Raw genomic sequence first — 25,614 nt, 5'->3', positions numbered from 1 at the left:
AAAAGCTCTTTCGAAGGGCATCCAGTGCAGAGTAACCTCTCTGTTTTGTTGACAAGGATGCTCAGTGACTGGAGCAGAGAGGGGCAGAGGCAGGGCAGTAATTAAGCCCTGAGTTTCCTACAAACTCTCCACCTGCCCCTCTTGATCAGAGGGCACTGCTTCTCCCCCACATGTGAGAAAATCTAGAGCAAGAGTGATTTGGGGTGAGGGTTAAGGAAATCCTGAGATTCACTGTCTTCAGAATGTCACACCGCATAATGGTAAGGAATTGGGGACTCTGACGTCAAGTGGCCAGCAAGGGTCAGTTCCCAACTGGGGCAAATTACTGAAGTTTCTCTACTTCAATTTCTACATTTGCTAAGTGGGATAATTAAAATATCTCCTCAGTAGGGTACCGTGTGGAATACATGCATGATCACAGAAAAGTACTTAGAACAACCACCTGAACAATGACTGAGCACACTGTAAATGCTCAGTATATAAAATGTAGGCCATTATTATGATTTCACATAAAAAGAAAGCTTTAAGGAGGTTTTCTCTAATTGTTTAATTTAGGGTAATTCAATTACTCCACTGGACCATAGCTTCCACGAATGCGAATTTTTAGTGAATCATTACTTGGTTTTTTTTGGTTTGTTGCTCAACATCATACACACAGTGGGTAAATTGTATGGCATGTGAATTATATCTCAATAAAGCTGTTTTTTAAAATCACATGCAATATAGTCTATGTTAAAATTAAAGTGAATCTTGACAATCATGAATCTCAGTGTACCTCTGGTTTTTTTGCTAAAACCCACAGTATAAAATACCCTTTATATTTTGATTCAGAAGATACATATATTCGTAGATATGTTAACATATAAGTAACTGAAGCTCTCAGAGTGCATCTATATAAGCACAAAAAAAAATCATGTGTTTCTAAAATAAGTATAAAGAAATGTCAGAGGGCTTCCCTGGTGGCACAGAGGTTGAGAGTCTGCCTGCCGATGCAGGGGACATGGGTTCGTGCCCCGGTCCGGGAAGATCCCATATGCCGCAGAGCGGCTAGGCCCGTGAGCCATGGCCACTGAGCCTGCGCATCCGGAGTCTGTGCTCCCCAACAGGAAAGGCCACAACAGTGACAGACCCGTGTAACGCAAAAAAAAAAAAAAGAAATGTCAGAGTAACTTACAAAATAGTTTCAAATGTTCCACACACTGGTTCTTAACTTAGGTTGCATAAGCATTGTGAATTGTATTAGAAATAGTTGGTTACCAATAATTGCTGAATGCACTTGCTGGATGCACTTGCTTTAGAACAAACTTGAATAAAGATTATCCCATAAATATCACACGCTCACTCACATTCCAATACAATTTCTTTCATGGGGACTTTTTTTTTTAAGGGTGGAGTTACAGCTAGGATGGCAGAAGTTGTACCTGATTGCAGAGTCCTTGAGACCATATAGCAAAAGGAATAATACTCATTACACATTGCTGTGCAAACAAGGCCGAGAACCACTATTTAGAAGTGATTCTTTGACTTCATGGCTCTGGGTGCACTGTGTACAATTTACGATGTCTTGCTTCGTGTTTATGCACCACAGCCTCTAGCAACCATAAATTAGATCTTCAAAGAAACACATTCCTCTTATATCACGAAATTCGACTAGCAGAGCAACTTGCTATTTATACTTACAGGTTCCACAAACTCAAACTTCTTCCTCTCTTGGATTTCCTGAAGCTTACACACATATTCAAGAGACAGTTCGTAAAAGTGTTGCCGGTTCTGTTCCACTTGGATATCTGCCTATGTTAAAATAATGGAGGCCAGTCAAATTAGAGATGGTTCGGAGTGAAACTCTTTGCCCGAGGTCTGCAAAACTACAGTCCATGGGCCAAATATAGCCTGCTGCCTGTTATTCTAAGCGAAGCTGTACTGGACCAGCGCCAGGACTACTCCTTTATGCATCTTCTATGTAGACTTGCGGGTACAACAGCTGACTTGAGTGGTTGCAACAGGGACCTCGTGATCTTCAAAAGTCTACAATATTTACTAACTGACTCTCTGCAGACATCGTTTGCAAACCCCTGCTCTCTGTGACGAGACTGGCCCCGAAGGACAGAAGATCAAACAGTAAAAGGCACTTCATGAAAAACCTACCCAACCACAACGGACACCCAAGGTGGAACCGCACATGTAGAACCCAAATTACATAAACATTATTTCCATTAACAAATCGCCTAAGAATGAAGTGGCCCGGGAAGGAGGGCTGAGCAAATTCCAGTCGCCACAGCTCTCAGGAGTGAGGGCAGCAGGTGAGGAAGTGACGGCACCATCTCAAGAACTTGGCTTTTGCAGAGAGGCCTGGGCTGGAAGCCCATCTGCAGGCAGTCACTCTCCTAAGTCCTCACCATGTCCTGTCCCCTGGGAGGGAACAGGCACCAGATGGTCAGGAGACTATTCCAAAGAAAGGTTCCAGCTTCTCTTGTCTAACTAGAAGGGAATTGAGAGAGCGGATGGTTCCACAGAGGAACAGTAGTGAAACCTCTGGTCCTCAGAACTGTTCTTACAAGGCATCTTGTATTTCCTAACTCAGCTAATTTTAGGTCCAGAAGTATTTATCTGGACATTTCTCCAAAGAGGCCATATCTAAGCACAAAGAAAGATGCTGGACATCACTTGTCATTAGGGAAACAGAAATCAAAGCCACAAGGTACCACCTCACACTTATCAAAAACAAAAAACAAACAAAAGATATCAGAAAATAATCCAAAAAACCCTATCTCCCCCCACCAAAATAAAAAACAGAAAAATAACAAGTATTGGTAAAGATGTGGAGAAACTGGAACTTTGTGCACTGCTGGTGGGAATGTAAAATGATGCAGCTGCTATGGAAAACAGTATGGCAGTTCTCTAAAAAAACAAACAAACAAACAAACAAAAAAAACTTAAAAATAGAATGACCATATGATCCTGCAATTCCATTTCTGGGTATATACTCACAAGAACTGCAAGCAGGGACTCAAAGAGATTCTTGCACACACACATTCACAGTAGCATTATTCACAACAGCTAAAGGGTAGAAGCAACCAAAGTGTCCACCGACAGGTGAAGGCATAAACAAAATGTGGTCTCCAAAGATAATGGAATGTTATTCAGCCACAGAATGCAAGGACATTCTGGCACTGCTGCAACATGCATGAACCCTGAGAACATTATGCTAAGTGAAATGAGCCCGTCACAGAAGGACAGATGCTGTATGATTTATCTTAGATAAGGTAGCCGGAACAGTGAAATTCACAGAGACAGGAAGCAGGATGGTGGTCCCTGGGGAGCTGGGAGCACAAGGGGGCTGGGGAGTTAGTGTTTAATGGGCACAGAGTTTCAGTATCTCAAGCTGAAAGGGCTCTGGAGCTGGAATGTGGTGGTTACTGACAACAGTGTGACTGTACTTAATGACACCGAATGAACTGCATGCCTGAACTTGGTTAAAATCATGCTTTGTTGTGTATATTTTACCACCACAAAAAGTTTTTAATTTGGGGGAAAAAAAGTATTTATCTAACAGGTGATAATTTTTTTGGCATCGTATCCTTTTTTAATTAAAGTAATGTTTAACTATAATAAGAGTGTTTGTTACTAAGCCAAAATGAGAATTTCTACCTAACACTCATAAAAATCATGATTTTTTTATGCCTCTAAGATCCAGAGATGGAGAGTTCAGCCACTAGCAGTTAACAGACACAACTCCCAGGAGAAACAATGTGAGTGTGCTGAGTATTTAATAAAATGGAGATAGGGGAGGTTAAGGGTGGATTTTTCATGTTATTGTTACTAGGAAATGTCCTTCAAGAAAATGACACCAGGGTCAGATTTACCAAGGTGGTTTTTTAATTTAATTTTAGTGGATTCTCTCGCCTGGCTGTGTTACTGCAATTACCCCGGCATGGCAGGTCAGCTTCTGTCCACAGCTTCCTAATGCTCTGGGTGTTCAGAACCACTGTGCCAGGTGCAGCATGGTCCACCACAAGAAACCCTGGGACTGCCGGTAACCCATGCCGGTAACCTCAACAATGCCACAGACATCCAAATTATACCTAGCAGCACCGTCCTTTAGCCTGACTCAGTCTAAAAGGCAATCACTATATATGTGATGTAAGGAAAAGTGTACGTGGTCTTTGTCTCAGACTTCCTGGCACAAATCTCCTAAAACCCTTGGAATTTCCTGAGCGAGAGAAGTGTCTCTAGTCATTTGTAAGGAGCCCCTTTTGAGAGCGCTTGAGTTTATGCTAATGAGGTGACTTAGGGTAGGGGCCCAAGATAGCACTCATTAGAGGGGTAGAACTTTCAGCTCTACCCACCTATTTCTGGGAAGAGGGGAACACTATAAATTAAGTTCTATAACAGCTCTTGAACAAGAGCTCATGAGCTTCCAGGTTGGTAATGTAAAAAATTAATAAACGGAAAACTCACCAGAAGGGGGAGCTCACATGGCTTCAGACCATCGCAGAGCCCAACAAGAAGAAAGACCACTCTTCTTTCCTGGCTAGGACCCAGCCCAAGAAAAGCCAGGGACTCTTTACTATAGCCCTCTCAACTCTCTTTCCCTCTCAACAAAAGTGTTCTCCTTCCCTTGCCGTGCAGAAACTTGCCCTTGGTTCCCCATGGTTGCAGACCCTAAACTGCAATTCTCTGCTGATCCCGAATAAACCCATCTTTGCTGGAGAAATACCTAGCAGACTATTTATTTCAGGTTAACAGGAAACACATCCACTTGCCTAGAGAGTGACGTACCGCAGTTCCATGAGGACAGAAGTTTCTGCACTTGGGACCCTTCCAGACCCTGCCCTGTGCACCTCTTCATCTGGCTGTTCAACCGTATCCTCTATATTATCTGTTGTAATAAACTGCTAAACTTAACTAAATGTTTCTGACTTCTGTGAGCCGCTCTAGCAAGGAAGGGGTCATAGGAACCTCTTCTTTGTAGCCAGTCAGAAGCACAGGTAACAACCAGGGCTTCAGACTGATGTCGGAAGTGGGGTAGTCTTTTATTTTTTTTTTTTTTAACTGAATTACAGTTGATTTACAAGGTGTTAGTTTCTGGTGTACAGCAATGTGATTCAGTTATACACACATACACATTCTTTTTCACATTCTTTTCCTTTATGGTTTATTACAGGATATTGAATATAATTCCTTGTGCTATGCAGTAGGACCTTGTTGTTTACCCATTCTGTAGATAATAGTTTGCATCTGCTAGTCAGAAGTGGGGCAATCTTGTCCACCTGAGCCCTTAACCTGTTGGATCTGATGCCGTCTCTAGGTAGTGTCAGAGTTGAGTCAGTTGCTTGGTGGTGTTGGAAAACACACATTACATTTGAACTATACTTTTTATTACACCAAGCAAAAGTCATTTTTTTAAAACAAACATACAATTTCAATTTGATTATCATCTCATTTCTAACCATTCTTGCTGTTAATATGTATAAAAGAAGTAGATCACTCACAGAAAGATATTCAAAGGATCTATTTCTCTGGTCATATTTACTGAAACATAATTATGTGACGACTCAGTGCCGACTTAAAAAAAATGTACAGCGTGCGAGCTGTGAGTTCAGTTTGATTTGGGGCAAAACGAGGACTACAGCCCTGGAGCAGTTAGTTCCTCAGAGCTAGGCTAGTGACTTAATCCTTGTAGAGACAGGTGGCAGGTGCCAATTTTTAATTGGCATCAGGAAACAAAAATATACTTCAAAAATCAGCAGTCATGGAATGTTCTCGAATATCCAATTCTTGTTCTAGTGCAAATATTAATTAGAATGTCGGGTTGTGATGGAGGCAGAAGCCATTGTGCTCAATAAACAGAGCTACAGGTAAAGGTACTAATAGAATTACTAAAATTGCCAGCCTGGTGTCCGCCATAATTTCCTCCTGTTATTTTCACTGGAAACAAGAGGAAAGAATAGATAACAAGTTTCTATGCCTTTGGTCAGTACCAGTCTCAGCAACCTTTATTAATCTCTTGAGCACCTCAGTTTACTGAAGATGAGCAATGCATTAGCCACTGCCAAAAGTAACCAAAATCCAGATCTAACCTTTTCCCCATTAACGAGCATCCCCCTTCTTACGGCCTTCACGCTTGCAATGGAAAGCTAGGTCAAGTGGGAATCTCTATGTCTGTAAAGAGCAAACAGAGCAAGACAGCCAAGAATATGTAATTTAAGTGAAACTAAAATGATTCTCCTTGAGGGTCTCTTCAAATTTCCCATCTGGAGTTTAATTATCTTTGGGAATGATGAAACTATCGAAGCCCTACCTCACAATCTTCACACTTGTTCATTGGGTAAATATTTATTAAGTGCCTATTCCCTGACAAGTCTCATTCTAGGCATTGAGGACAGAGTGCTGAACAGAACACAGCTGTTGCCTGCAAGGAGCTTACATCCTATGGGAAGAAGCCATGTAACAACAGAATATGTAGCGAGTCAAAAGGCTGTCAGAGGGCTTCCCTGGTGGCACAGTGGTTGAGAGTCCGCCTGTTGATGCAGGGGGCACGGGTTCGTGCCCCGGTCCGGGAGGATCCCACATGCCGTGGAGCGGCTGGGCCCGTGAGCCATGGCCGCTGAGCCTGCGCTCCACAACGGGAGAGGCCACAACAGTGAGAGGCCCGTGAACCGCAAAAAAAAAGAAAAAGGCTGTCAGAGTATGAAAAAAAAATAAAGGAGAGTAAGGGGGACACTCTAAATAAGATGGCTGGAAAACTTCTCTAGTAAGGAGAAGTCTGAGTGGAGAGTATTTGGAAGACTATTTGAAGGAGTGAGGCATGCAGATCTGGCAGAAGGATGAACAAAGCACAGGCCCTCAGCATGGAACCAAGCCAGAGCAAGGCAGCCACGTGGGTGTGAGGGCAGGCGGGATACGCCCAGGGCCTCTAAAGGGAGCTGTTAGGAGTATTTAGAGAAAAGGAACACGAAGGCTCACTCCGCTGTTGTACAGAAAATAAACTGTAGGGACACCCTGGTGAAAGCAGGGTGGCCTTTGCAGTAATCTGTGCAAGAGATGCCGGGTGACAGGGGTGGGGAGTCAGGAGAACTGGCCATATTCCGAGAATATTCTGAAGCTAAAGAAGACATAGGCTGATGGCCTAGATGTGGGGTGAGAGCGAAAGGGCCAAGACTGACTTTACAGACTTTGCCTAATGATACCTCATTAGATAGTGAGGTGGAGATGGAAAGTGACCTGGCGCATGAAAATCCCTTCAGGATACCTGAAAACAGAGATCAGGGGAGAAGAGAGGTAGAAAACTGCTAGCATAAAGAGAGCCTCGAAGAGCAACAGCTGTCATTTCAAAAAAGACAGAGGGTAGGAGATGAGGGAACACACATAACAAGTGCATGGTTTCCTACGTAATATGGAAGAGAGAATGGAGCCCTACCCACAGTATTGGAGTGAGGATCAAATGGTACAAAAGGGCCTCTCTCTTTTACAGAACGTCAAATGCCATCTAAACGTCCGTCAAAAGTACTAGCGAGGGCTTCCCTGGTGGCGCAGTGGTTGAGAGTCCACCTGCCGATGTAGGGGACACGGGTTCATGCCCCGGTCCGGGAAGATCCCACATGCCGTGGAGTGGCTGGGCCTGTGAGCCATGGCCGCTGAGCCTGCGCGTCCGGAGCCTGTGCTCCACAACGGGAGAGGCCACAGCAGTGAGAGGGCCGCGTACCGCAAAAAAAGAAAAAAAAAAAAAAAAAAAAAGTACTAGCGAGACAAAAGAAAACGTGACGTGTAGGTAATGTCAAAATAACCCCGCCACACACACACACACACACACACACACACACACACACACACAGAGTTTGCAACTAAATCTGTGACATGTAAACATAACCCAGGTTTATTCTACAATGCTGTCATTTTGATGATATTTCACTAAGTGTATATTATAGTGGCATATCATGCCTGGATTCCTTATGTGTTTAAAAACAAACAAATGGAAGAAAAAAACATCACACTTTTGTGGGATGAGTCAAGATCCTTACAGCTGCAAACAGCATTATGTTTAAGGAAAGCATATGTTACAAACTGTAAACAACTGAGTTTCCATTCAAGTGTGCCAGTGAGGAAAAACAGGTGGCAGGGGATTTAAGAAACAGAAAGAGAAAATGAGAGACAAGATATAAATTCCTTTCTTCTTACATACAGCTCCCTCCAAAAACAAAAAAATGAGTCTGTTAACACAAGTAAAACAGATGCTCTCTTTCCAATGAAGGTGAAAACTCCTGAATCTTCTGCGTTAAGATTAATGCTGCCTTCACATAAAAGCCAAATGGGGGAGGAGCTTACTCAATTCACTTCTTCAAGAAATCTTGAAAGCCAATTAATGAATCTATTCCTGAAAAATCATATATCTGTTCTCAGTTATGCTGGTTAAAATGACTGTTCCTGTGAAAATATACTCAGAACCAAAACTTTTAATACTATGAATCCACACTGCATTAATCACCCTAAGAGGTCTATATTTTACATCTTGTTCCAAAAGAGCTCTTTTATTCATGGTGATACCTGGTCATTTTTTCCACCTCTAATAATCCTGGATGAAATGTTTTCAAAAGAAAAGCACAGTTTTTTAAAAAAAGGCATGCACTGATTACTGAATTTTAGAAACAAGTTAACAGAAAAATAAAAACAATACCTCTTGTAAATGTGAGTCTTTCTTTTTCGCTGATAAATTCAAATGTTTATCAATTAGGCTATAGTTCTTTTCTGTCTCTTTGTCAAACTTCTTTTTCTCTTCCTACAAATCAGAAAAACATAGACAACTGTGATTACAAAAGGGAAAAAAAAGGCATACACATAGTTAATCCATTGGGAAACTCAAAATATGAAAAATACCCCAAAATAAAAGAAAATACCACGAAGTGTGAAGGAGTTATCTGGAAACTCTATCTGCACCCAGGCCATACTGCTTACTACTCATCAAGACAGCATTAGGATTGAAGAGTCACTTATTTTTTTCTTTTTTTCCTTTAATGGGCTTTTTTCCAAGCCTGTTATTTTTCAACTCTTCATACGTATCAGTGTTTGGAATTAATGCCATTCACTTGTCCTTCCATTCAAAAAAATATATATTTTTAAGATGAACACATAATAAGAACATAATAAAGTTTAAAAAAGCAAACTTGCTACAGTACAGATTTTGGCACAGAAATGGAATTCACTTAAAACTGAGTAAGTTTTGATCTACATTAAAAAAAATCATCATCATCACCACTGGGGCAGTAGGAAATATCTTAAAAGATCTTCCCCAATTGTCCAGTATGAATATCACAATAAAATCCTCTGACCAGGAATGTCATCTACTCACCCAAACCTTAGGAGTGATTTCTTTAACACTGTCTAGAATACTAGCAATAGGTCGACAAGGCCTAAAATAATACTGACATACTTGTACCAAGATCCCTTGGTTAACATTACAAACATTTCTCAGGCACTGCCTGGAAACAGCATTTGCTTTCCTTTTGCTAGAGTAGCTTTTTTAAATTTTTTTAAATATATTTTTCAAATTTTTATTGGAGTATACTTGATTTGTGATGCTGTGTTATTTTCAGGTGTACAGCAAAGTGAATCAGTTATACATATACATATATCCACTTTTTTTTAGATTCTTTTCCCATATAGGTCATTATAGAGTACTGAATAGAGTTCCCTGTGCATTTTTATTTTTTTAAATACATCTTTATTGGAGTACAATTGCTTCACAATGCTGTGTTAGTTTCTGTTGTACAACAAAGTAAATCAGCCATATGCATACATAGATCCCCATATGCCCTCCCTCCTGAGCCTCCCTCCCACCCTCCCTATTTCACAAGGAACCAAATTTTTTTAAGGCAGCAGTGAAGACAGAGTATCTCCCCAACACTGCTTGCCAAAGGTAAGTAGATTTCTCATAAACATTTCGGAGCACCAATGAGCACACGCGATGTCCTCATGCTGTCAGAATGTTTCCATTAACTTCAAACTCTCACCAACTCTCCAAGGCCTCCTGAAAAGGAACATTCCCTTCCCTATTTTCCAACTTCCGTTTTCTAGGTCAAAAATAATGGATTCTCCCAGCCTTTTCTGGCATGATCTTTTCCCTATTAAGCAAAAGGAGTAAATAAAGCACAAAAATTCTGTTTCTTCACATTTATTATCATTTTTTCACTCCACAGGACTACAAACTGTTGTGAGAAGGCAGGAAGGGAGCTCTGCCAGCCCACCTAAAGACCCTAAATTAATCCCCATACTGATGGAAGAGACAGACTCGGGAACTGTTACTTCTTCCCATTTCTACTCCAAGTTTAATTACCAACTAGCTGCACATCTTTCGGGGGCGGGGAGGGGAGCACCTAACAATACAGAACCTTAGTTTTCCTACTGAAAAGATCAGGGATTTGGTTTTGTACTAGTCCATTCTTAGATCCAATCCTAAAATTCTGTGACCCTACGGTTCGCCTATGTATGAGAATAGTCAAACTTCTGTTGAAACAGAAGCACATTTTTTCTTTATGTCCTAGGTCTAATTTACAACTATTTTTTTAAAAGCTTAAGGCATTAATACTACATGGTTACTCTCTTTTCTGCTTTTCATTATGACGCACTTCCTGAACGATTTTAACGACTAACAGAAAATAAGCTAAAAAGAACATATGGCCACTACTTCAAAATCTCCACTATTTTTAAAAGTTCATATTGCAGAGCATGCACTGGATTAGGTGTCAGAGACGCAGGTTCTAGCAGCCACGCATTGTTCTGTGACACTGCCCCAGGGTCACAGCATTCTCTGAGCATCAGTTTCTCAGGTTTAAATGAGATAGAAATGGAGGTGACACAGCTGCATTTACCGCAAGTACGCTGCAAAGCGAGATCATGTGGTTAAACGTGCTCACCATCTTTGCAGATTAGTACTTACCAGAGAATACTGAAAACATTTTTACTCCTTTGATTTCATGTGAATCACGGAAGGGGACAAAGGATGCAATGATGCTAAAGTCAGCAGTCAAAACACCCCAGCACACGCAGCAATAGTGGGGCATGTAAATTAGCATGTGGGTTAGGTTGGGAATGAAAGAAAATGGTTCTATCAAGGCTCTGTGAAGAAAGAATTTAGCCAAGAAACAACATCACGCCCACCAATTAGAGTGGAAATACAATTGTTCGTACTTGGTATGGTATTATACAAACGCTACTGTGTTTTGCTTTTGAATCTTAAGACTCAGATAATTGTTTCTCCTTGCATTTCTTCTCAAGGTCACTATAGAATATTCTGTTTCTTTGTATTCATATGACTTTTGGCACTTAAATAATATGAATTTTAAAAGGAATTGTGTTCAAGCAGCATTCAATAAAGAATGGAGCCCTTTTTCTTCAACACTGCAATGTAGGATACATATATATGTATGTGTGTGTGTGTATATATATATATATATATATACATATATATAATAAATTGAGCCATATGAGACAAAAGGCTCTATCAAGGATCAAATTAATACAATGAAAACTTTTTTATGAAACAGCATTACTCAAGTGAGTCTGAGTCAAGCTGGAAGTAAAACTCAGTAAGGAAAGGTGGAGGCAAGGGCAAATCAGGTAGCCCACATCTATTCTAGGACGGCAGGCAGCCATAACAGAGCCCCTGCAGATTTCTGCCATGTGGAAATATAAGCCCAGTACACAGGCTTTGTCTTCCGATTTTTCTGGAACAGCTGGAAAACCCAGTGATTTTTAAATGGTGGCAACAAAAAATTTTTTTTCAGTTTTAACATGAGTAAGCCAAACGAAATGTTTACAAGTTAAAGATGACTCATGGGAAGTCAGCTTGTAATGTTATAGAATCACACATGCAAAAACAACAACAAAAAAAAACAGTGAAGAAGCGCTATTACTTAAAACAGCATAACTAGTCAAATAAGATGTAGATGGTGTAAATGGTAGAGGGCCTTAATAAACCTAGGAAACAAAACATAAATAATCAGGTTTTTTGAATCTATTAGAAGTAAACATATATATATATATAAAGGTTTCATCACAAATCACTGGATAAAAAAATATTACTCAACCAATGGTGTGGGTATAACTGGTTAACTAGCTGGAAATAAAAAGAGAACCATGTCTCAAATCAAAATTAATTCCAGATGGACTGAAAGAACCACAAGTAAAAAATGAAGCCAAAAAAGAGTATTTTCAATCAGATCTCAGAACAGAGAAGGAACTTCTGAGCAAAAGAGAAATGGAAGAAGCCATAAGAACTTCTAGATATCAAAAATACACAATAAATAAGGCAAAAGGCAAACAACAGGCAGAGAGAAGATACAATTAATATGGAAGAAAAGAAGTAAACGTTCCTAACACATACAACACTCTTTATTGAGCAAGTTTTTGCTCAAATCACACATTACACTTCCAAGGAAAAATGAGTAAAGAACATATAAAGAATTCACAAAAGTTTGAACACACCTGTGAACTGTCCACATTTCTGCAGGGTACTAGAATTTTTTGCTTTGCTTTAGAAGAAGGGGAAATTTTTAAGTTACCAGGTAACTTTCTTTTTTAAATATCTTTGGTATTTTACAAATTTTCTAGGATGAGGAAATGAAAAGACTTATTTTCAAACTACGAACAGTAAATAATAAGGCCTGACTAGTCTAGACAGGAGCTTAAATACTTTCTTAGAGATTCCAACTCCTTCTCCCTCTTTATTTAAATAAAAAGGTGGGAGTAATGCTGCACATACAAGAAACAAGATTCACAGCACATACAACACACTCGGCAGGAGCACTTTTTCCTGTATATCCAGGCCAACAAGAGCTTTGCAATCCCTGTTCTGCTCCCCTGGTCCACCAACACACTACAGCCCAGGGCATTGGAAACTCAGCCTTTACCCCCAAACCAGGCGGTGGAAATGCCACCTCTTCCATGAAGTACTCCTTGTCTCCTCCAGTGGGGGGACAGCCGCCTCCCTCAACTCCTGCACCAATGTCACCAGTCCTCCTTGACACTTCATTTGCCCTACCCAGCCCCCCACCCCCTTTTGCCTTTAAGCTCCTTCAGCCTCTCCACGGCAATGAGAAGTCAGCCTCTACCTGCACACCCAGTAGGCGCCCAGGAGATATCGGTCAGAGGACACGGGAAGGGAGAAGCCTATAGAGCAGCGACACCGACCCTGACAAAGTGCCACTGCTGGTTCCGGTGCCGTTGCTCTCGAGTCACCTATCCATCACCTTAGCACCATCCGGCCAGGGGGGGTCACAAGCCACAGTGCTTGAACCCGGCACGCCAAGAGTGGACAAAAACCTGCACAGTTCTTTTTGGCAAGCTGATATGGAGCATGTCACAAAGGGGATCCTAAAAGAACTGCAACTGTGTATATGCCAGGCCCTGCATATATGTATGTGTATATGCCAGACCCCAGAAATATGTACACATATATGCATATGTGTATATGCCAGACCCCGGAAATATGTTAGCAAATGCACTGAAGCCTCGCGAAACGTTCAGAGACCGGTGTCCTAAGTCTCGTTTTAAAGATCAGGAAACAGGCTCAGAGGCCTTAAGTAACTTGCCCCAAATCACAGAGCCACTTAAGGGGCAGAAGCAGGATTCCAAATGAGGGAGAATCAGGTCTTCCTGAAAGACTTTCCTGGCGCTCCAAAGCCAAGATGATAGGACACCTACAGAGCACCGATGCTTACTCGTATCAGAGCACTTTTCACAGTGCATTTTTATTGCCTTTTTTTTATTTTGACATCACCCACACAGACTTGCCAATTTCTTAAAGGCCGACCAGTGTTTTAATTCATAGTTGTATATCCCAAGGCCTCTGGCACTGTGCCATAGGATAGGCCTGATAAGGTTGTTATTACTAAAAATGAAAGAAATGTGATTAAATCACCTTTTTCCTGCTCTATCAAACATAAATTGAGAAATTATTCAAATAAATTTGCTTTTTAACCCACATTGTGCAGTCATTTACAGAATCTCAGGAAGTTGATTTTTATTAATTTTTAATTTTTATTAAACATTTAGTCGTTAGGCATAGTCTTGAAAAGAAATACAAAGGAAATATGGGGTGAGAGTCTGGTAATGGCTGAGCTACTAAGGTATAATTTATGAAATAAACATTTTTTCAAGCCTTCTGGTTAAACCTTTTACTCTATTGAATAAAACAGTAATTAGCTCTTTGCAAAACAGCATTTGAATAGGCTCTATAAATTATCAGTATCATTTCGTTGTATCCGTTTGATTATTTGCATGCTGCCCCTTTCAGAGAAAGCCATTTTAAATTCTCCCACTGTTAACTCTTAGCAAGTTCTAGTATTTCTTGGAGTTTGTACACAATGCACTTGGCTCCGATGTTGCCTGGTGCCTGTATTAGTTTCCTGTGGCTAAACTGACATTTAATGAGCAATGGTTATCGACAAAATGTTATGCAGATACTTAGGAATAAGTGACAAGCTTCTGGGGAAGGGAAAAGAGCTTCCGCGGAAGTAAAGCTAAGAGAGGCCGTGAAGAAAACTCTGAACTGATGGGACACAGCACAGAACGACTGTGTCCCGCAGTGGGAAATGGGGCTCTTTAAACAGAGACAAGAACCGGGCAGGCACATGAGAAAATGTGGCAGAACCTACAGGACGGAGGTTGAAGCCCAAACCAAACTGACGTGACTGACAGGGAACACATCCAAATAGAAGTGAAACAGCAGAAAAGAAGTCCTGGGGGCTCCTAAAAAATCCAGTTTACAAAAGCCACCTAGCAGTTTCGATTATGTTAAAAACACAAATTACACATGTCACTGGGATGCTGGAAAATGAAGAAGTAAATGGAACTGAAAGAGCTTGCATACAAAAGCGAAAGACAGGACCGTCCCAGATGGGAAAAAGGAGAAGGGAAAGAAAAGATAAACATTTTGACAAGGGTATCTAAAAAATTCCGCTGCGGTCAACTTTTAAAGACTTTTGTCTTTTTCTCCCCACATGAAAACTGCTTCACGGTATTTAAAAAAAGATCTTTAACCTAAGAGAATTAAGTTATTTTTAAGTATCCTGCGTAAGTAAATAAACCACTGGAACAAGAGCGTGTGCTTTTCAAAATAGGATTGGCGTTTAGAACGCACAAATGGAGAAAATCATCAAATATCCAGGTTATAAGCCCTTTCCTGGTTCTTCTAGAATAGAACAGAAGAACAGTAGAATTGGTTTATTTATTAAATACGTTATAGTAAGACAGAGTGGAGGCTGGTAGAAAATAAAGAAACAAGCATAGGTTTTTCTCTTAAAGATTTAACAATCTAATGAAAAAGACAGATGCTTATATATCACTATATAACCTAGAAAACTACCTTTCTCTACTGTTTAATACACAAAACTACCAGTAAAAAAAAAAGGCTTCTCCCAGGTAACATCGATAGGTGTGACAGCCAACACACACACTGTACTGAACAAGAGTGTAGGATACACCCTTCATAAACCTGAAGCCAGAAAAAAAAAAAAATGAAGAAAGAAAGAAATGGGGGACTTCCCTGGCAGTCCAGTGGTTAAGACTCTGTGCTTCCACTGCAGGGGGCGCGGTTCGATCCCCGGTCAGAGAACTGAGAGCCCGCATGCCATGAAGTGCGGCGGAGGGGAGGGGAGAAAATGTTTTTAAATAAGAAGAAGAAGAAAGAAAGAAAGAACTGGGACTTCAGGATAGAATTTGGCCATTAAACAGCTCAAGAGACAAAGTATTAAAATAATTTAACCTTGTAATATGGCAATTTATTTTGCAAGCTGCTCTGCAGTTAGTTAAGCCTTGAACAATGCAGAGGTTAGGGACGCCAACCTAGGAGCAGTTGAAAATCCGAGTATAGCTTAGAGTCGGTCCTCAACATAGGCGGTTCCACATCCGTGGATTCAGCCAACCGTGGATCCTGTAGTACTGTAGTATTTACTAATGAAAAATACCCACATATAAGTCGACCCACACAGTTCAAACCTGAGTTGTTCAAGGGTCAACCACACTTTGAACGGGCACAACATGAGAAGCTGGGCAAATCTTGGGAGGAGAAGGAGTCAGGAGAAGACTCAAGGCCAGAAATTTCTAAAAACCCAGTAGGTAAATAAAAAGGAAATACATCTATTAATTAAGTCACATTCATTTTTCACGTACATAATATAACCCTTATCCTTCCCGACCATCATCCAAGTAAAGTAAGAAAAAGAAGAAATGTTTACATTCAGTACCTGCCATGAAATGTTCAAAGAGAAAGAACCAAGATTATTCAAGCTTTAAGACAGCCTATGAAGATCAGAGAAAACAGAATCATGAAACTGCAAACTAGAGCAGTCAGATCCCCAGTCTGTCATCTTACAGGTAAGAAACTAAAGCCAATTACTTGCCCAAGGTCACAGATGTGAAGCCAGACCCCCCAATGTCCTGCTACAAAGCCAGCAGACACAAACCAGCTTCAGGTAGCTCAGCAAACGATTCCAGGAAGAGGACTTGGGGTGGTACCCCCACTGACCTCCCCTCAAAACACAGCCCTTCGTTAAAAACTGTAAAATATCATGCCAAAAAGAAGTGTCTAATATGTTAACAGGTCACTTAAAGGAGAACTGAGTCTATGAATAGCAGCTAAGAAGCTGGCCCTCTCTGGATCCATTTATATAGCTATCGCCATGGAGACCACAATGTTTATTCGTAGAAAAGGATTTTAATAGTTTGTTTACAAATAAAGAAAAAAAAAAACCTCACATCACCAATGCATGGGGGGAAAAAAAAGATAAATATAAAACCTCTCTTCCCTACCTAAAACTGAAGTTATTCCCGTCTCCTTAGGCCAAGCCAAAAATGGTCAACAACACGGAAACGCTATTTTTTCTCCCTCAAGTACGCGCACAACATTCAAGAGAGGCTGGTGGAAATTACCTCTCTGAGTTAATTTCAAAGCTTCTTAGTTAGCAGACGTTAGAAGTTGCTAAATACATCCTAGGCTCCCAGTGGCAAAGTCCCTGCACTATTCCCAGAAATCCTGGCTACATCCCAGAGCTCTGAGTACAGAGTCTGTGGTTCACTCACCTCTGAATCCCCAGCACCCGTAACAATGCTGGCACGTAACAGACGCTCAATAAATTTGTGTTAAATTGAAGGAAATACATCCCAATACAGTAAGCCCCCTACATACGAATGAGCTGCGTTCCAAGAGTGCATTCGTAAGTCCAATTTGTTCGTACATCCAACAAAGTTAGCCTAGGTACCCAACTAACACAATTGGCTATATAATACTGTACTGTAATAGGTTTGTAACACTTTTCACACAAATAATACACAAAAAACAAACACAAAAAATAAAGAAAACATTTTTAACCTTACAGTACAGTAATCTTACAGACACATCAACTAACTTAACATGACTGGACATACGAACGCACGTTCGCATCTTTGAAAGTTTGCAACTTGAAGGTTCGTATGTAGAGGACTTACTGTAACTGAATATTCTCTTTCTAGTTTCAATGGCATGCTGGTGTAGCAGCATTTCTAATCTTAAACCCTAGTATGATGCTACAGTCTGCCATCAAGCTGAGGCGGGCATGGAAATCACTGCCCTTCCTACAGAGATAAGATGTTTCTATACAGAGTAAACGTGTTGTCTGCTTAAAGATATTTTTAAAACTCTACATGGAAAGGTGCAGCCAAAGATGATTACGAGAGGTTTTACCATCCAGTCCAGGCGTTTTTGTTTTGTTTTCAATTCCATATTCCCCCAGAGGGGACAAAGCACATTTGAAACATAAAACAACAGACGGTGGACTCCAACATCTCCTTCAAAGCTGCTGTGAACCGAGCGTACGCTCAAGCAGCAGAGGTGTCTACAGTTGCTGTTTACAAGTGTGCTCAAATTAGACACAAACCTTGACGGCTCCAAGTTGCTCTTTTCTGAATTTTTCCAAGGGTTTAATCAGGGTTTCGGTGACACTTAATGCCTAGAGAACAAGAGTGATAACAGAAGAGCAGAGTATTAGGTTTCCAAAGAGGAAAAAGTTAGTCTTTCATTTCCCTCTTCCACCCCACCCAGAAACAAAATGAACAACACACTGAACTGCTTTATCTCACCCTGCCAATGTGACCATTAAATCACTTCTAAACTTATTAACACATCAAATCTCCATAAATATTTTCAGGGAAGAGGAGGTGCGGCAAAGTGCCAGGGAAATGTGCAACCTAGCCCCAGTACAGCCCTTTCTTCAGGGAAACAGCAAGAGGGTTGGCTTCAAACAACAAAGGGGTCTATCACATTCATTAACAGAACACTTCTGTTGGAAGGGTTTTTTTTTTCTCCCACTGCTCAGAAATTTAAAAGTCGATGACATTCCATTATTAGTGATCAGACTACATAATGTAGAGGGCTAGGTTTGTGGCTACAAGTTTAAATGTAGCAGGACAGCCCTTCATCACTGAAAATTCCTCATGAGGATTTAGGCTATGCTAGCAAAGCAGAGTCACTGGAGCTCAGGACAGTCAGTCACCCAAATATTCAGAGAGCTGGCAAGGTCACCATGACAGGAACCACACACAGACTCCACCCACAACCTCACTCATTTTTATATTGGCTCGTTTAGGGCTTCTCATTTTAAGACAGAATCTACATATCACTTATATGTGGAATCTAAAAAAAGACAACAGGGACTTCCCTGGTGGTCCAGTGGCTAAGACTCCACGCTCCCAAATAAGGGGGACCTGAGTTCAATCCTTGGCTGGGGAACTAGAGTCCACATGCCACAACTAAGACCCAGATCAGCCAAAATGAATAACTAAATAAATAAATATTAAAAAATAAAATAAGGTATAAGGAAATAAAGTACAATATGAGGAATACAGCCAATATTTTTAATAACTATAAATGGAGTATAACCTTTAAAAGTTGTGAAGCTATTACAAGAGACAAAGAAGGACATTACATAATGATGAAAGGATCAATCCAAGAAGAAGATATAACAATTGTAAATATTTATGCACCCAACATAGGAGCACCTCAACACATAGGGCAAATGCTAACAGCCATAAAACAGAAAATCAACAGGAACACAAACAGAGTAGGGGACTTTAACACCCCACTTTCACCAATGGACAGATCATCCAAAATGAAAATAAATAAGGAAACACAAGCTTGAAATGACACATTAAACAAGATGGACTTAATTGATATTTATAGGACATTCCATCCAAAAACAACAGAATACACTTTCTTCTCAAGTGCTCATGGGACATTCTCCAGGATAGATCATATCTTGGGTCACAAATCAAGCCTTGGTAAATTTAAGAAAATTGAAATCGTATCAAGTATCTTTTCTGACCACAACACTATGAGACTAGATATCAATTACAGGAAAAAAAATCTGCAAAAATACAAACACATGGAGGCTAAACAACACACTACTAAATAACCAAGAGATCACTGAAGAAATCAAAGAGGAAATCAAAAAATACCTAGAAACAAATGACAATGAAAACATGACAACCCAAAACTTATGGGATGTAGCAAAAGCAGTTCTAAGAGGGAAGTTTATAGCAATACAATCCTACCTCAAGAAACGAGAAAATCTCAAATAAACAACCTAACTTTATACCTAAAGCAATTAGAGAAAGAAGAACAAAAAAAAAAACACCAAAGGTAGCAGAACGAAAGAAATCATAAAGATGAGATCAGAAATAAATGAAAAACAAATGAAGGAGACAATAGCAAAGATCAATAAAACTAAAAGCTGAGAAGATAAACAAAACTGATAATCCATTAGGCAGACTCATCATGAAAAAAAGGGAGAAGACTTAAATCAATAGAATTAGAAATGAAAAAGGAGAAGTAACAACGGACACTGCAGAAATACAAAGGATCATGAGAGATTACTACAAGCAGCTATCTACCAATAAAATGGACAATCTGGAAGAAATGGACAAATTCTTAAAAAGCACAACCTTCCGACACTGAACCAGGAAGAAATAGAAAATATAAACAGACCAATCACAAGCACTGAAAATGAGGCTGTGAATACAAATCTTCCAAAAAACAAAAGCCCAGAACCAGATGGCTTCACAGGCGAATTCTTTCAAACATTTAGAGAAGACCTACCACCTATGCTTCTCAAACTCTTCCAAAATATAGCAGGGGGAGGAACACTCCCAAACTCATTCTACAAGGCGACCATCACGCTGATACCAAATCCAAACAAAGATGTCACAAAGAAAGAACACTACAGGCCAATATCACTGATGAACATAGATGCAAAAATCCTCAACAAAATACTAGCAAACAGAATACAGCAGCACATTAAAAGGATCATACACCATGATCAAGTGGGGTTTATCCCAGGAATGCAAGGATTCTTCAATATACCCAAATCAATCAATGTGATACACCATATTAACAAGTTGAAGGAGAAAAACCATATGATCATCTCAATAGATGAAGATAAAGCTTTCGACAAAATTCAACACGCATTTATGATAAAAACTCTCTGGAAAGTGGGCATAGAGGGAACTTGCCTCAACATAATAAAGGCCATATATGACAAACCCACAGCCAACATCGTCCTCAGTGGTGAAAAACTGAATCATTTCCTCTAAGATCAGGAACAAGACAAGGTTGCCCATTCTCGCCACTTAGTATTCAACATAATTTTGGAAGTTTTAGCCACAGCAATCAGAGAAGAAAAAGAAATAAAAGGAATCCAAATTGGAAAAGAAGAAGTAAAGCTGTCACTGTTTGCAGATGACATGATGCTATACACAGAGAATCCTAAAGATGCTACCAGAAAACTACTAGAGCTAATCAATGAATTTGGTAGGGTAGCAGGATACAAAATTAATGCACAGAAATCTCTTGCATTCCTATACACTAATGATGAAACATCTGAAATAGAAATTAAGGAAACACTCCCATTTACCATTGCAACAAAAAGAATAAAATACCTAGGAATGAACGTACCTACGGAGAAAAAAGACCTGTATGCAGAAAACTATAAGACACTGATGAAAGAAAATAAAGATGATACAAACAGTTGAAGAGATACACTATGTTCTTGGATTGGAAGAATCAACATTGTGAAAATGACTCTACTACCCAAAGCAATCTACAGATTCAATGCAATCCCTCTCAAACAACCAATGGCATTTTTCACAGAACTAGAACAAAAATGTTCACAGTTTGTATGGAACACAAAAGACCCCGAATAGCCAAAGCAATCTTGAGAAAGAAAAACGGAGCTGGAGGAATCAGGCTCTGAGACTTCAGACAATATTACAAAGCTACAGTAACCAAGGCAGTACGGTGCTGGCAAAAAAACAGAAATATAGATCAATGGAACAGGAGAGAAAGCCAGAGATAAACCCACACACATATGGTCACCTTATTTTTGATAAAGGAGGCAAGAATATACAATGGAGAAAAGGCAGCCTCTTCAATAAGTGGTGCTGGGAAAACTGGACAGGTAAAAGAATGAAATTAGAACACTCCCTAATACCATACACAAAAATAAACTCAAAATGGGGCTTCCATGGTGGCACAGTGGTTGGGAGTCCACCTGCCAATGCGGGGGACACAGGTTCATGCCCCGGTCCGGGAGGATCCCGCGTGCCGCGGAGCGGCTGGGCCTGTGAGCCATGGCCGCTAAGCCTGCGCGTCCAGAGCCTGTGCTCCACAACGGGAGAGGCCACAACAGTGAGAGGCCCGTGTACTGCAAAAAATAAATAAATAAATAATAAATAAATAAATAAGTAAACTCAAAATGGATTAAAGACCTAAATGTAAGGCCAGACACTATAAAACTCTTAGAGGAAAACATAGGCACAACACTCTATGACATAAATCACAGCAAGATCCTTTTTGACCCACCTCTTAGAGAAATGGAAATAAAAACAAAAATAAACAAATGGGACCTAATGAAATTTAAAAGCTTTTGCACAGCAAAGGAAACCATAAAAAGACGAAGAGACAACCCTCAGAATGGGAGAAAATATTTGCAAATGAAGCAACTGACAAAGGATTAATATCCAAAATTTACAAGCAGCTCATGCAGCTCAATATTAAAAAAACAAACAACACAATCCAAAAATGGGCAGAAGACCTAAATACATGTTTCTCCAAAGAAGATATACAGATTGCCAACAAACACATGAAAGGATGCTCAACATCACTAATCATTAGAGAAATGCAAATCAAAACCACAATGAGGTATCTACTCATACCAATCAGAATGGCCATCATCAAAAAATCTATAAATAATAAATGCCGGAGAGGGTGTGGAGAAAACGGAACACTCTTGCACAGTTGGTGGGAATGTGAATTGATACAGCCACTATGGAGAACAGTACAGACGTTCCTTAAAAAACTAAAAATAGAACTACCATATGACCCAGCAATCCCACTACTGGGCATATACCCTGAGAAAACCATAATTCGAAAAGAGTCATGTACCACAATGTTCATTGCAGCTCTATTTACAATAGCCAGGACGTGGAAGCAACCTAAGTGTCCATCAACAGATGAACAGATAAAGAAGATGTGGTATATATACACAATGGAATATTACTCAGCCATCAAAAGAAACGAAATTGATTTATTTGTAGTGAGGTGGATGGACCTAGAGTCTGTCATACAGAGTGAAGTAAGTCAGAAAGAGAAAAACAAATACTGTATGCTAACACACATATATGGAATTTTAAAAAAAAAAAGGCTCTGAAGAACCTAGGGGCAGGACAGGAATAGAGACACAGACATAGAGAATGGAGTTGAGGACACGGGTAGGGGGAAGCATAAGCTGGGACGTAGTGAGAGAGAGGCATGGACGTATATACGCTACCAAATATAAAATAGATAGCTAGTGGGAAGCAGCTATATAGCACAGGGAGATCAGCTCGGTGCTTTGTGACCACCTAGAGGAGTGGGAGAGGGAGGGTGAGAGGGAGACACAAGAGGGAGGAGATATGGGGATATATGCTTATGTATAGCTGCTGCACTTTGTTATAAACAGAATCTAACACACCATTGGTAAAGCAATTATACTCCAATAAAGATGTTAAAAAAATTGTGAATCACTATACTGCACACCTGTAACTTACATAATACTGTACATCAACTATACTACGATTTAAAATTTTTTAATAAAAATAAAATAAAAAAAGAATCTACAACAAACAATGCTGAAAATGCACATAGAAGGGAATATTTACCGAAGGAGAATGCATTTAACCACAATGTGCTAGTGAGTAGTAGCGTTCTCACCACCTCCAGAAGGATTCAGAATAGAAAAGCAACCCTCAAAACACTTGACAACAATGTGCCATCCCTCTTGTTACAAAAAAGCCCCCCAAAAATCCAAGCTTAAAATTACAGAAAAAAATAAGTGACTCACAACAGGAAAGGATTCTTCATTTAACCCTAGGCTCCTTTGCAGTGTTTCATGATGGACGGGTTTCTCCCAAAGAGACCATTCATCCAGTGAGATGCAGAATCCTCAGAAAAAAATGATCCTGTCCACACTCGAGATGCCCAGAGCTTGCTTAAACTCTCTTCCCCAGGCCGGCCACCGGACTTCACTCACTCCAGCCCTGACAGTTTGTTACTTAGGTATCAAAGAGTTGAGGCAACAGACAGAATGAAGAGCAATCACTAGTCAATGGAAAGGGATCATCTTCAAAATACGATCATTTTATCCTCTTCATATTGTAGGCCACGTGACCTGCAACAAGGGCAAACCAAAGAGCAGAGCAGGGACACGGCAGCACATGCCAGGAATCCTGACGACTCGAAACAATACGGAGTGCCCCAAGGTCCACCTGGGAAAGCAGATGAGAGGCTCTTCCATACATTTTCAAGGTGATCCAACTGACACACAACATCTCAAAATAATTTAAAGCTCACTTCCCTTAGCACCAGTATCATCTCCTAGGCATCCACATCTGGACCTAGCCTACTAGTGGTCCTGAATAAACCCACATTTGATCGTCCGTGGAGGCTGGATGAAGCAAGACAGGGGTTTAACTGTGTGAGCTGCAGAGAAATTAAAGAATGAATGAGATCTCAGCAATATCCACGGAAAGGAGGGAGAAACGGCCAGACTGGAGTTGGTTTATAAAGGGTGAGGACATTTGTGGGAACGACCCTTCTTCAAAAGGACGGCCACGAAGGACGGAATCAAAAGAAGACAATGGTTGAAACAGAACACGAGGTAAAGTGAAGGCAGATTGTTTTTTAAGAAGATCGGTACTTAAACCCACACAACATTACAACACTGTAAAGCAATTATACTCCAATAAAGATGTTAAAAAAAAAAAAAAAAGATGACAGCACATCTCCATGCCCATGCGAAGACTCCAGAAAAGATGGTTCAAAGTCTCTAACGTGGGAGGAAACGGAATGCTGACCGTCACAGGAGTAGAGATCCCGCCTGCGCTTGTAATAGGAAGCAAGGAGAAAGCAACGGCCCATTCAAATGGGTTTGTAGGTTTCACGAACAGAAGCTGAAGGAGTTGCTACCAGATAGTTATTTTTTTCGAGAAGTACAAGGCAAGGTCAGTTCTCAAGATTTGAGGTGTGGGGAGAAGTCTGAATAAAGCGGGGCATGAAAGAAGGAATCATTACAAACAGGGAGGAGAGCACTTCCTGGGCTGAAGGCCCTTTAAGAGAGGTGAACAGGAGTTTTGGAGGACATCCATTGGCCTTTGTGAGACTAGCAAGGCAGGGAGAAGGTGAGCAGTTCGATTCACCTGCGGTAAGAGTACGCCCGACAGATGTAAGCGCATCAGCGTTACATGATGTGGTGTGCACAGTGTGGGTGAGAACAGGAAGCTGCCTGGGTGAGGGAAGACTTCCTGAGGGGATAATGCAGACCTGAGCCTGAAACAGAGTACAGGAGCTCTCCAGGCAAAGGATAAGAGTAAAACAAAGGCCCTCCATGAGAGAGGGGAAAACAGCATTTCCAGTGCACGGAAGTACCAGCAATTCAGCATCACTAAAGCCCCTGAAGAAGTCAGGAAGCAGCGGAGGAGGTGGACGAGATCCGATGGGCTCCAGTGGCCGTCAGAACAGGACCCGGAGATGCTCAGTCGGGGCTAGATGTGGGCATCAACAACAATGGGTACACGAAGACCTTTTAAAATTCAAACCCTGAAACTCCATACCCTGGAGTAAACACTCTCATTCACAAAAGGACAAGGACACAAAGATTCCACACGAGCAATTTTATATTTGTCCTTCACTTGGAGAATTTGATGCAATATTTGTCTGACCTTCAAGGGCTAGCACTAGCGTAGACAAAATATATAAGGAGTTTCCACCTTACCATTGGCAGGTCAATAAGCCTGTTTCCAAAACAAAGAAAACAGTAGTTGTGACAGGCACCACTCTAATGCAATTCTTTAATTAAAAAAATGTTTTAATTTTTTTTAATTTTTTATTTAAAATTATCATTTTCCTTCCTAAAGAAAGTCTGATTATGTCATTTCTGAATTGAACCCTAGGCATTCTGTTCAAGGACAAAATCACGAAGTAGCTGGTAAATGCTTCAGAGTAAGGCAATGTAGACTGAACAACAAAGATGGCTCTCTTCTTTTTCTCAAAAT

At 40.5% G+C, this 25,614-nt stretch overlaps 1 protein-coding gene across 3 annotated transcripts in view; it reads right to left on the bottom strand.

Annotated features, from left to right (window-relative positions):
• Positions 1–25,614, bottom strand: part of ARHGAP10 (Rho GTPase activating protein 10) — a 326,043-nt gene that overhangs the window by 200,995 nt on the left and 99,434 nt on the right. For 2 of the 3 annotated variants that reach the window (XM_060012123.1, XM_060012125.1), the window contains exons 4-6: positions 17,910–17,981; positions 8,675–8,776; positions 1,681–1,791 (exon numbers count right to left, since the gene is read on the bottom strand). In XM_060012123.1, the coding sequence (XP_059868106.1) occupies positions 1,681–1,791; positions 8,675–8,776; positions 17,910–17,981 (285 nt within the window). The remainder of the gene's footprint in view (positions 1–1,680; positions 1,792–8,674; positions 8,777–17,909; positions 17,982–25,614) is intronic. The other variant, XM_060012124.1, reaches the window with a different exon arrangement.

Source organism: Delphinus delphis, chromosome 5 (assembly GCF_949987515.2).
Source record: "Delphinus delphis chromosome 5, mDelDel1.2, whole genome shotgun sequence".
NCBI lineage: Eukaryota > Metazoa > Chordata > Mammalia > Artiodactyla > Delphinidae > Delphinus > Delphinus delphis.
This window is presented reverse-complemented; position numbering and strand designations above follow the sequence as displayed.